Genomic DNA, 12,088 nt, shown 5'->3' with positions numbered 1-12,088 from the left:
TAGTTTCTAGGAGTGGGTTAGGCAGGGACAGCCGCAAGATACCCTAAACCTTCAGGATGTCCTAACTTGGCAAATGCCGGAACACCTGCAGAGGTTCAGAGCTTCCTCCTGAGTCGTGTTGGAGGCAGGGGCCCATCTCCTGTGTTTCAGTCACTGCCACCAGGTAAGCGCTTCGATAACTTTTGCTAAAGCGTAACTCTCACTTGATGACCATTTTCTACAAAGAAGTAAATCACCTAAATGAGAATTACCGCCTCTACCACGATGAGGAAGAAAAACTCAGGATGCCGGGCAACTTGGTAGATTCACGCCGAGCCAGGGGGCTCACTCCCGCAGCAGCCGGCCCGGTCACGCCTCGAAAGATCTGCGAGCGCCACGCCGTTAACTCTCAGCCTCTTCAAAACATACAGACTCCAAGCGCCGCACCAGACACGCGAACGTCAGGGCATCCTCCCGCTCCAGCAGCGCAGGCTCTCCGCGGCCTTCTCTTTCACCTCGAGGATGCGACCGTCACTCCCAGGTGGACGGGGCTTCCTCTGGCACCCTGGGCTCTGTCCTCCGATCCCGACACCATCACGCCCACACTCTGTCGGGTGCCTCAGACTCATATGCCCGACACTAATCAATCGTCCCCAGCCCCACCTCCTCCTGCGGTTCTGAGTTGAGTCAAGGACGTGACGGGAACCTCCAAGGTACCAGAACCTAACCTTCAAGATGATGCTGTCCTCTGCCCTCCGGCCTGCTCCGAAGCTCCAGGCTCCCTGAGCTCAGGCCAGGCAGTGTGTTCAGTTGGCTGCCCCTGTGGCCTGCATGTGTTCCTGTACACACACGGCAGGGGCTGGAGCGTGTCTGTGAGTGCATGAGCTCCCCGTACACACACAGCAGGTGCTGGAGCGTGTCTGTGAGCACGTGAGCACCCTGTACACATATGGCACGTGCCAGAGTGCGCCTGTGAGCATGTGAGCGCCCTGTACACACACGGCAGGTGCTGGAGTGCGTCTGTGAGGGTGTGAGCGCCCTATACACATACGACAGGCGCTTGAACATGTCTGAGCACCCCGTACACAGACAGCAGGTGCCAGAGCACGTCTGTGAGCACGTGAGCACCCTGCACACACATGGCAGGTGCTGGAGTGTGTCTGTGAGCGCGTGAGCACCCTGTACACACATGGCACGTGCCAGAGTGCGCCTGTGAGCATGTGAGCGCCCTGTACACACACGGCAGGTGCTGGAGTGCGTCTGTGAGCATGTGAGCGCCCTGTACATACATGGCAGGTGCCGGAGCATGTCTGTGAGCACGTGAGTGCCCTGTACACACACGGCAGGTGCTGGAGCATGTCTGTGAGCACCCTGTACACACACAGCAGGTGCTGGAATGTGTCTGTGAGTGTGCGAGCACCCTGTACACACAGGGCAGGTGCTGGAGCGTGTCTGTGAGCGCATGAGTGCCCTGTACACACATGGCAGGTGCCGGAGCATGTCTGTGAGCACGTGAATCCCCTGGACACACATGGCAGATGCCGGAGCATGTCTGTGAGCGCCCCGGACACACACAGCAGGTGCTGGAGATTGTCTGTGAGGGTGTGAGCGCCCTGTACACACACAGCAGGTGCTGGAGTGCGTCTGTGAGTGTGCGAGCACCCTGTACACACACGGCAGGTGCTGGAGAGTGTCTGTGAGCACATGCGTGGCCCGTACACACACGGCAGGTGCCAGAGCACGTCTGTGAGCACGTGAGTGGCCTGTACACACACGGCAGATGCCGGAGCACGTCTGTGAGCGCCCCGTACACACACAGCAGGTGCTGGAGAGTGTCTGTGAACGCGTGAGTGCCGTACCCGTGGTGAAGGGACACCCCTCTCAGCCTCGCTTGGTCCAGCTCAGCCCTCAAGGCTTCGATGTCCAGTACGAGCTGATCCTACAAAACAGCAAATGACACATACTGCAGCTGTCTCCTTCAGGATTTAAAATTATTTGCATCAAATGTTGAACATAACCATAATAGGTTAAATTAGCAGTTATAAATATCAAGTATTTTAGTTCTGAGAACGTTTTCTCCGAGAGTCCTATAGTAAACATAAACACTCAGACCACCAAATTAGCTTTATAAACCCTGATGCATAAAAAGTCATGTCTTAGTCAAAGAGAAGGTTTTAGAGGCGAAACACCGAGTCATTAACAATTATTAATTCTGTAGAGAGATTTGGGGTGGGAGAGGCGAACAATACTCACCTTCTACTGCACAGACTTCCCTGTGTTGTCTTTTTCCTTTCTGTATTGTCTTTGTCTCACATCGAGCACACATTCATTCATTCATGAATCATTTGTTCATTTGTACGTCCAATCTCATTTTTGTACACGTCAAAACAGTAAGGAAAACTGACAAAAAACTTTTTAAGTCACCTATAACCTTCTAGATCTATGCTGTCCCATACAGCAGCCACTCGCCACACGTGGCCATTGAGCACCTGAATGGGGCTGGTCCAAACTGAGATGTCCTGTAACTATAAAGCACACAGCGGGTTTCAAAGACCCACTATGAAAAAATGAATGTAAAGCAGCTCATTAGATTTTATATTAATGACATGATAAAATAACATTTGACTCTATCAGGTTAAGTAAAACTAATTTCACCTGTTTCATATTACACTTTTAAATGTGGCTACTAGAAAACTTTAGATTATACATGTGGCTCCCATTACATTTCTGTTGCACAGCACAGTTCTAGACGACAGGTTTGTGCTAAGGTTTTAGCTTCCAAATGAACCCAGAAAGGACTCAGAACTCTGATCCCTACCCGCTGCCAGACTTAACATCCACCGCCAACACAAACGCATTCACGCACAACTCTAGGAGTGCCATAAATCTTACAGCAGGGAAGTTTGACCCCACTTCACCCAACGTCTGTAGTAGTTATAGCAACAGTGAACTCGCTCAATTCACGGATTTCTCAATGATTTAGAGATTTAAGTACCTTATCATGTTGCGTTTCTTCTAACTGCTTTTTTGCATTTTCAACTTCTCGTAATAGAGAATTCTGCAAAAGATGAAGAGTCCTTTAGTGTTGATTCTTGAAAACGTTCCACATAATAGTATGGCTACATTTCTGTCTAAGACAATAAAGTACCACGGAAAAGGGGCCACGTGAACGTACTCATGAGCAGTATTAGAGTGAAATGCAACAGTGAGACCATCGCAACTTCTCATGATAATTTTTAAATACAGAACCTACTACCTCCGTGATGGATTTTTCTAAGTAAGCATGTCAAGCCCATAGTGTAGGCCTATCTGCATCCGTTAAACTGGTTTATAGTAGCTTTTAGATTTTACAATTCATCGGTCACTTGGGAAACCTGACATAAGTTTCAAATGTACAGTTTAAATCTAAGGTAAAAGTATTCTGCCCTTAAGGTTGGCCCACTGATCAAGGAGGAAAGGGGGAAGCGCCCTGTGTGGTCTCTGATAACGCCTTTCCTGACGGGCTCTGTGCAACAGGAACATCACGTCATTAGTAATGACCACTGGTCTCTCTCGAATGAGCGTGACCACGGTGCCCACCTCAGGGCAGGCTCTGGCCATTATCTTTAGGGACACCCGTGCAGTCGGGACAGGTCGTGCCAAGGCCCAATGCAACTGTCGCCCATGAGAGCTTCTCTGACAAATTCTAGGGCTCTCCTTCACCCTGGGGATGGCTGAAGTGTCCCCATGATGAGAGGAGCATGAGTCCTGCTCAGACGTTTTCCAAACCGAATGGAGGGAGAGAGGGAGGAGCTGGAACACTTTCAGTTGATCCAAGCCTTTATTTTACACCATTCTCCTACACCGTTATGTTTATAAATGAGACAGAAATTAACTTCCGACGCAGGAGCAACGAAGGGGTGAGGGCTGGGCCCAGCAAAAGATTCCAGTGCAGGGGCTGGCAAGCGAGGGCCTGTCCCTGTCAACAAAGTTCTACTGGAACACAGTCACTCACTCACATGTCACCAACGGCTGCTTTCATGCTCATTATTAGTAGGCATGAAATTATTTTGCTCAATCACTCATAATTCGTAAAAGCCTAAAATTTTTACTATCTGGCCCTTTATAGAAACAGTTTGCCAACTCCTGCTCTAGAGAATAAGAATGGTAAACAAGCTTCCATACACACAAATTGGGCAAGAACATAACAAACGAGAAGTTAATTCAGCGAGCGGTTAACAGTTGGCACTTTTTCCTCCTTACGGAGTCATTTCTACTTCCTGTAATGGCTGTTAACCACCATTATGCAGCATTCCTGGGGAGCAGAACATGGGCGATCTCTCTGTAAAGGATGGGAAACCTTCGGCGAGGTGTGTGACATCCCACCTTGTCTTCCAGGGCAGCCATCCTCTCTTTGGGATGAAGCTGGAGCCTCTCATCAGACTCTGACAGAAGCTTGTCGACGGTGTCGGACAGGCGTTTGTTATGCTCCTCGTTCATCTTCTCTCTCTGCCTTGCCTGGAACAGGAGAAACAAAAACCTGGCCACTGCGAGCAAAGGCAGGATCGTTTCCCCCACCGTGGAGTCACCCGTGCCGCCATCCCTGGGCTGTTCCGGCCCTCCGCCATCAGTGGACGTCTACACGATGACCAGGACTGCCTCACAGGCGCAGAGAAAGGCAGGGCCAAGTCTGCGAGAGCGTTAATGAGAACGTCCACTGCTCCTTAAACGAGGCCCTCACGGGGCCTCAGCAATGTCACCCATCCCTGACTGTCGGGTGGGCTCCAGGAGCAGATTTACACCCAGACACAGCAGAGTTTCAAGGGGATCAGCTTATCCACACACCAGTGGAGGAATCTGCCCATGTAAACAGAAGCTTGCGTGTGGATTCAGGAGAAAAAATGAACTCAACTCACAAAGCAAAACGTAAAGAAATTCATCTGGGGCAAAAACAGTGGAGACAGAGACTTTCACCTGTTCTTTATACTCCTACATCACTTGAATTTTTCGTAATGAACGTTTATGTTGAAAAATTACAAATAATCACGAGTAATTTTAAAACTTAAAAATAAAGTCGCTAAGTCTGTGTTTTATAAAACTATCATCAATTTCATGGCTTAAAAAGCTTGCTTTCACCCCTTATTCTGAACAAAGACAAAGGGCACGTGGAGGGGACAGGAAGGGCTAACAGGCGGCACCTGTCAGGGTGAGTCCCCCGGGCCGGTGGGCAGCTCCCGGGCAGAGGGCAGCATGGCTCGGGGGCTGAGACCTGCGCTCAAGCCACGCTGCCTGGAGGAGCAGCCCACAGGGAATCGCCAACACAGTCAAGCCCTCCGTGCTTCAGCGTCCTCAGCTGACCACCACGGGTGCCAGCATCTCCCTTTTCTCATGGGTCACGGTCAAATCAAACAGAAGGCTCTCAGAATCATGCCCAACACACAGCAGCTACCACCATCTGGAGAGACCCAGCACACCACACAATAAGGCACCGGTGTTCAAATATTTTTAAAGCAAAGCAACTTAAACGTTTACTTGGAATTGCCTTACTTATTAATGGCACCCCTATCTCAACACTGGTCCTTCCAAATTCTATCAACAGTTCTGAAAGTAAGGAAGTGCATCCCCAAACGGATAAAAATCTCTGCCTAAGAGCTACGCGTGTGCGTATGGGGGGCAGGCAGAGGACTAAGATACAATCTTCTGAAGGGAGTCAGAATGTTTGAAAGTCTGCGGTCCACGCCCAAGAATACGGGCTTCTGGTGAAAATAAAATCTGACGGCCTTGAATTGGTGTCGTAAGGTTGGGTGCCAGCCGGACGCAGGACGGCCACTCGCTCCATTGCCTGGATGCTCCACACTGACACCTGACCAACTCCTCAGGGAAAACTCTCTCAGGATTCAACTGACACGAGCCTCCACTGCACACTCTCTTCACAGCTCACAGCTCAGTCACAGTCTCCTCTTCCTCGCCAATACCCACCTCTGCACACACCTGTGTGTCTGCAGTCATACTTTGGTACTTTGGGAGACAGTCAGGCCCGTGACCTGAATTTGGGCTTTCAGTGCCATATCCTAAGCAAGTGGACCTGTCATCTAGGACAACACGCCTCACTCTAAGTTTCACGGGGACCCCAGGCCAGCACCTCAGGTTTCAGGGGCGCCTGGAGCAGGTCCCCTGACGGGCTGGTCAGAGAAGCAAGCGGCCTCCTCGGGCTGGGGACCCACCTCCCTGCAGGGCCTACGGGCACCAAGCTCTTCCCCTGCTGCAGTGCTGGCATGACTGTCCCCGGGGTGGATGCACCTGTCAGCAGACGACTCGTACATGAGGCCACAAACGAAACACACATGACAGGATGGAGAAGGGACCGGTGTCCGCGTCGGGACAAGTGGAATCACGAGGTGTCGCTTTCCCCTGCCTGAGCGCGTCCCCCCCGCACCGGGCTCGGCGCTCGGCCTTGTGCCTGGACACGTACCCGCTGCAGCTCTTGATTCTTCTCCTCCAACTGTGCCTCCATCTGGCGCAGCCTCTCCTCAATGTTGCCGTGTCTCTCCTCGGCCTGTCAGCAAACACAGTGTAAGTTCAACCAGGGTCTCCGCTTCCCTGGCAGCATGCTGTACGCCACTGCGGCGGCAGCCAGCGGAACATGCTCTGCGTGCACCACTGTCAACCACGTGAGACGGAAAGCGTCTCCTTACATCTCCCGACACAGCCTACGTGGCTTCACGTGCTCATCTGGGAAGCGGTTAATCCTCTCACGTTGGTGACGCTGAGGCAGGACTGGTGTTGGTGACAAATGTGGTGAGAGAAATGTGCTTCCCCGACCCCGTGCCCAATTTCAGTGGATCGTATGCTCCCCACCCTCACACCGCGTTTGGTTAGTCAGCAGGGAAAGCAGGAAGCAGCAAGCGCGAGTGAGAGCAATGCACACGTTCTACCTTCCTGAGCTGGGAAGTAAGTTCGAACAGTTTAGCTTCCTTAGCAGCAGACATTCCAGAAGACAAAGGGTCAGACTATAAGGCCAACCAGGGACAGGAGAGACGACAGGGGAGAGAAGAAACCGACACTTTAAACACAGATCACGAAGGAAGAGAAGCGGTTCTGCGACAGCTGTTAGCAGTGAACTTGGTCTGAGGGAGGCCTGTGCGCACTCGACAGCATCTGACCCACCCAAGGCGAGTTTTCACCAGCAGCAGCCTGTGCCTGTCCTGCCCTTTTCCCACGGGTGCCCTCCCCAGCAGCTCACTAAGCTCGAACCAGGCGACATGAAACCACTGACGGAGGCGCCCACACAGGCCTCTGCCAGGAGGCCCCCTGGCCCGGGGCCGCTTCTCTGCCTGGCTGACTCCCACGGGCACTGGAGGCTAAGCCTTCCCTAGGCCCAGGGAGGCTGGGCTCTCTGTCATCACGTGCTTCCTCCTCCCGTACGGGCCACCTGCTTCTAGTACCTACAACATCATTCTGAAGGTGCCTAGTCACCTGTGGATAGAGAGGGCAGGGCGCGTGTCTTGCATACGCCTAGTCAACATTTGTTGAACAGATGAATGAATAAATTGCTTAAAAATTTGTTTATTACAAATTTATTTTCATTGTCTTTAAAAGAAAATGGCAGGGCTAGCCCTGGTGGCCTGGTGGTTAAGTTCGCTGTGCTCCGCTTTGGCAGCCCGAGTTCAATTCCAAGGAGCAAACCTATACCACTCATCTGCCAGTGGCCATGCTGTGACAGCAGCTCACATACAAAAAAGGGGAAGACTGGCAACAGACGTTAGCTCAGGGTGACTCTTGCTTAGCAAAAAAAAAAGAAAAAGTAAAACAAATGAGAATGGTGTTTTCCGATTTCTGGGACCAAGTCTATCCTTCTACACAAAGCTTCCATCCTACACTTTGAGTTGCTGACTAACTCTAAGCAGCAGTGACTCTTAGATCAAGCAGCCTGGGGATGAACAGCACACACCTGACAAAACTGGAGAGAAATTAGTTCAGGGATAACAAAAGAGGAGGCTCACACTGGACATTTAAAAAGTGGTCCAATCTCAGACAACGCAAGACTAAGAACCAATCTGAGCTCTTTCGTGGGCGGAGGTGCACCGACATAAGAACAAAAGGTAAACAAGGCACACAGGGAAATCATCTCAAGATCAAAATCCCGACATTGGCCCCAGAAGGGAACCCAAGGCGGCACCTTGGAGAGCGCGGCCACCCTCTGGGCCAGCTCCGCTTCCACCTCGGGGAGCGTCTCCGCTTTCCGCAAGGTCTGCTGCAGCTTCTGCTCCGCCAACTCCAGGCGCTCTTGTAACCGGCGGTTCTTATCCTCAGTCTACGAAACGAGAGCAGAGCATCAAAATGGACCAAATCTTCTGGCCCTCTCCATATTGACAAACTGAGGAAAACTCTAAACGCAGACATCTCCTAAACCAGCTCTGACAGAAGCAGCACTGTGCTGGCAGGCACTTCAGAGTGAACCTCGTCTTCCACTGTTTGGGCTTGATTTCAATGTGCAAAGCGCCTCTGCCAAAGTATTTGCTTTACCTAAATATCTTTGAAGAAGTCTTTTTTCTTAAAAAAAAAACAAAAAACAAAAAACAAAGTTCCTATACATGAAAGAAAACCCATTTTCTGTGGAAGCTTGCTCATTCTTAGTGACAAGTTAAGGAAGAAGAGTCATCATTAACCCTTTTTAAAAAATAACCAGACCCATGATTTGAAGGTAACACTACTTCCAGCCAACTGCCAGGGGCAGGTAAGCCAAAAGATGGCCTTCTCCTTTGAAACAGAGACCTTCGAAGAGTCGGCCTAAGGAAAAGCTAGTCAAGCTATTTTTGTAAATGTATCATTGTTCTTTTAAAAAGTCCTCCTACTCTAAAAAAAAACTTCAATGTGGGAAATTTAGACAAGAACTTCTTAAAAAAAGAAAATTTTAAAAATCATCTGTAAGTTCAGGTTCCTGAGAGGCGGACATTTGCTCCTAAGCAGCTTTCTCCTCTTCCTGTGTGCACGTATCTCCGTAGACATACAGACAATATATTACGCTTGAAAACCTTTGGAAAACGCGTCACACTGTCCACAGTATTTTGTGGTCTGCCCTTTAAAGTCATCCCTGTGAACAACTCCCAAGCTCTCAAACAGTATTCCACAATAAAATTGTTAATGGCTTCCTAGTATTTTATGTTTTATTTTTATTTTGGGTTTAATGATATACTTTATGATATACCAGATGAACTCACTTTATTTTCAAGAAGCTGGATTGGGGTTTTCTGGTTAACTCGATTCTCTGGGGCTACAGAGAAACAGGAGCAAGCGTGGCTCAGCAAACCGCAGGAGGGGCAGACTCTCCCTGCTGGCTGCATTTCTAAACGCGCCATGTATTACACTGACCCAGCTGTTAACAAGCAGCCACTGCCTTGCAGCTCTCTGCCACTCTGCTCCTTTGGTAAAAACGCTAACAAGCAACAGATTAACATTCACTTAAAACAAAACAAAACAGGAGAAAGAAGCAAGGAGTGCAGTTCCATAAAATGGTTAAATCAAATCCTAAGTAATTAAAACTGGCCAGTTGAAGTCATTCACCCTTTTGAACACAGTAGTCTAAGATTACAAAAACTTTACATTGGGCCTTGGTTTCCAACATGGAAGTCACAGGAAAAAGGCCTTTAACTGCCTTAGTAATTATTCAGCGAAAGCCAGACAGAGCTCTGTAAGATCCCCTACCTGGCAATGCACGGAGTCTTTGTGCGCGATTTCGTTTTCGAGTTTGTCGTTGAGGTTGTGCACAGAGGTGGCCTCCCACTGCGCCGCGAGATAGCGCTTCTCCAGAGCAGTGATTCTCTCTTCCATGTCTTCCTTTTGGGCCATGGCCTACATTAGGTGTTTCAGACGGAAAAAAGGTGAATGCTAAAGAGAGAAAAAACTGGACTAAACTCTAATTTTGAAATCAAATATAAAATTAGTGTCCTCAGAATTCAGTTGACAGAGATGCCAGTTTCCTTCAAGGTGAATGGCAATGTACCTATCTCAAATATCATAAATATTCATAAATATTCACCTACTATGTTTGGCCACTCAGTTTACGAAGCTTATCCTTTTCTACATAAGATTACCCAGAAAAATGGATAATAAAATAGCCCAATCTTGCAAGAATCCCAGGAGGTGAAGGTCTTGACAATGAAGACACGACCTCTGTGTGCCTCACGATGCAAGTGCGCTCCTGCAGGACGGGGCGAAGCCCCTCAAGGACACGATGCTGAGACACTAGGCTCATTTTCTTGGCTAGAAGTTGGATGAAATCTCATGCAATTACCACAAAATTAAAGCAATAACATTAACAAATGGGAACAGAAGTCAAAGTTCAATTTAATTGGATGCAACCTTCTGATGCCTCATTCAGCAGCAAAATTCTATTACACAGTATCGAACACTGAAACCAGGACCAGAACTTTCTGATAGCGCCATTCCTGTCCCCCAACCTAAAAGTCCATTTCAGGTCCCTCTTTGTTTACTAAGGAACTCACGTTAGCCACGTCTTAATATTCAAAGTGACGGGTCTTAAAGAAGTTCGAAATCCTCTGCATATTAAACTCCGCCACATAAATAATCTCCTCCTGCTGCCAAAGAATAATATAACTAAACAAGTTCTGTAATAAACGCAGTCTTTTCCTTTGTTTTGAATTCCTACAGAAAACTGCTCGCACCGAGTTGCTGAAGGGGCAGTGCGGCTGCTCCGCACCCACGTGAAAAGGTCTGAAGGGTCTTTCCGACAGGCTCTCTGAGATGGTCTCGCAGGGGTGCGCGTGCGTGTGTTCTGTTTGTTTACAAAGGACGGGCTGCAGTGACAGGAGGAAGCACCAGAGAAAGTATCCAGCCCTCATTTGCTCTTATAATGATGGTTAGACAGATTCTCGTAAATAATTCTACGTGCAGAAACATGTGCCGGAAACGAGTCTATTTCTGCATATTGTTCCAGCACGCTCCTCACGGCACAGTGTGAGCCAATTCCACTCTCGCTGTGGTCCGACCTCTGACATTCAATACCGTCACCCATCCCTTCACAGAGCAGAAGGTCAGAGCGCCGGAAGACTGCCAGGAACGCGCCCTTAACGCTCAGCAGATCACGCTCACATCACTTTCAGGGAACAAGCAGACAACCGAAACCAACATTCCCCTTAAGCAAGAAGGAAACCTGAGCATAACGAAGAATAAATTCAGACAGCCTGGAAGCCGTGGACGTGAGGGACCCACAGACCAGGGCACTACAGCCACACCGCAGCACGGCGGGGAGCCGCGGCCACCAGGCTAACAGACCAGCTGGACCGGGGGTCCTCCAGCTCCGAAGACCTCAGGGAAAGGAGGCCTCACCACAGAGATGGGGAGGCACCTACCACAGCCTCACAGTGCTGTTCTGTTTGGCCGTCACTTATACAGTAACCCAAAGGCTGGAGGGAGCTGGGAGCGTGAGGGACAAGATGAGCGAGGATCAAACCCAAACCGCCCAGCCCTGGGACTCCAGGGCAGCGCCGTCTCCACCACCACTCACTTCGCGGACGTCCCGCTGCAACTTGGTGTTCATTTCCTCAGATTTGATGAGAGCTTTCCTAGCGGTGTCCAGGTCTTCCTCCAGCTCCGTGACGTGACTGGAAAGGGCGGCCAGACGCTCCTTCATCTGCCTCTGCTCTCTCGACTGCTTATCTATGACTTCCTGGAGCTCGATGACTTTAGCAAGGTCCTCCTCGTGGCTTAAGGAACCATTGGAAGATCGCTGCTGGGGGAAAAAATCCTTAAATAGGCTTGTTTGGTGAGCTAGGAAGTAAAGGACTTCCAGGAGGAAGGTAAAACCAAAGCTGATTTACGAGACCTGCTGGATGGCACAGCGCTCACGACACTCAAGCTCGAAGCGGGGCTCGACAACAGTTGTGAAACAGTGCTGCACGCACACTGCGGGCAGATGGAACTAGGAGACGACAAAGAGAAAGCCCACGGACTTGCCTTTCCATTAGTGCTCCGTGTATTTTCTTGTTTGCGGTTTACGTCAAGCACCCCATCTTTGAGTGTTTTTTTCTGATTATTCTGTTCCTTAAGAATCATTAGCTAAAACCAAAAAAACTTGGATAAGAGCAAAGAAATAAGGAAAGATAGCAAA

At 49.6% G+C, this 12,088-nt stretch overlaps 1 protein-coding gene across 28 annotated transcripts in view; it reads right to left on the bottom strand.

The window, feature by feature from the left end:
* The window catches only part of LOC138916708 (liprin-alpha-1-like), a 105,932-nt gene that overhangs the window by 47,401 nt on the left and 46,443 nt on the right, over positions 1-12,088 (bottom strand). For 13 of the 28 annotated variants that reach the window (XR_011424037.1, XR_011424038.1, XR_011424039.1 and 10 more), the window contains 9 exons: positions 11,935-12,036; positions 11,486-11,710; positions 9,664-9,810; positions 8,138-8,272; positions 6,894-6,968; positions 6,431-6,514; positions 4,345-4,476; positions 2,975-3,037; positions 1,839-1,918 (listed from right to left, as the gene is read on the bottom strand). Coding sequence is in view for 22 of the 28 variants with exons in the window: in XM_070229944.1 (XP_070086045.1) it covers positions 1,839-1,918; positions 2,975-3,037; positions 4,345-4,476; positions 6,431-6,514; positions 6,894-6,968; positions 8,138-8,272; positions 9,664-9,810; positions 11,486-11,710; positions 11,935-12,036 (1,043 nt within the window). In the remaining 6 variants the exon portion in view is untranslated. The remainder of the gene's footprint in view (positions 1-1,838; positions 1,919-2,974; positions 3,038-4,344; positions 4,477-6,430; positions 6,515-6,893; positions 6,969-8,137; positions 8,273-9,663; positions 9,811-11,485; positions 11,711-11,934; positions 12,037-12,088) is intronic. The other 15 variants (XR_011424040.1, XM_070229947.1, XM_070229939.1 and 12 more) reach the window with 4 other exon arrangements.

The sequence above is a fragment of the Equus caballus genome, chromosome 12 (assembly GCF_041296265.1).
Source record: "Equus caballus isolate H_3958 breed thoroughbred chromosome 12, TB-T2T, whole genome shotgun sequence".
Taxonomy (NCBI): domain Eukaryota; kingdom Metazoa; phylum Chordata; class Mammalia; order Perissodactyla; family Equidae; genus Equus; species Equus caballus.
Note: the sequence above shows the minus strand (reverse complement) of the source record. Positions and strands in the feature narration are given on the sequence as shown.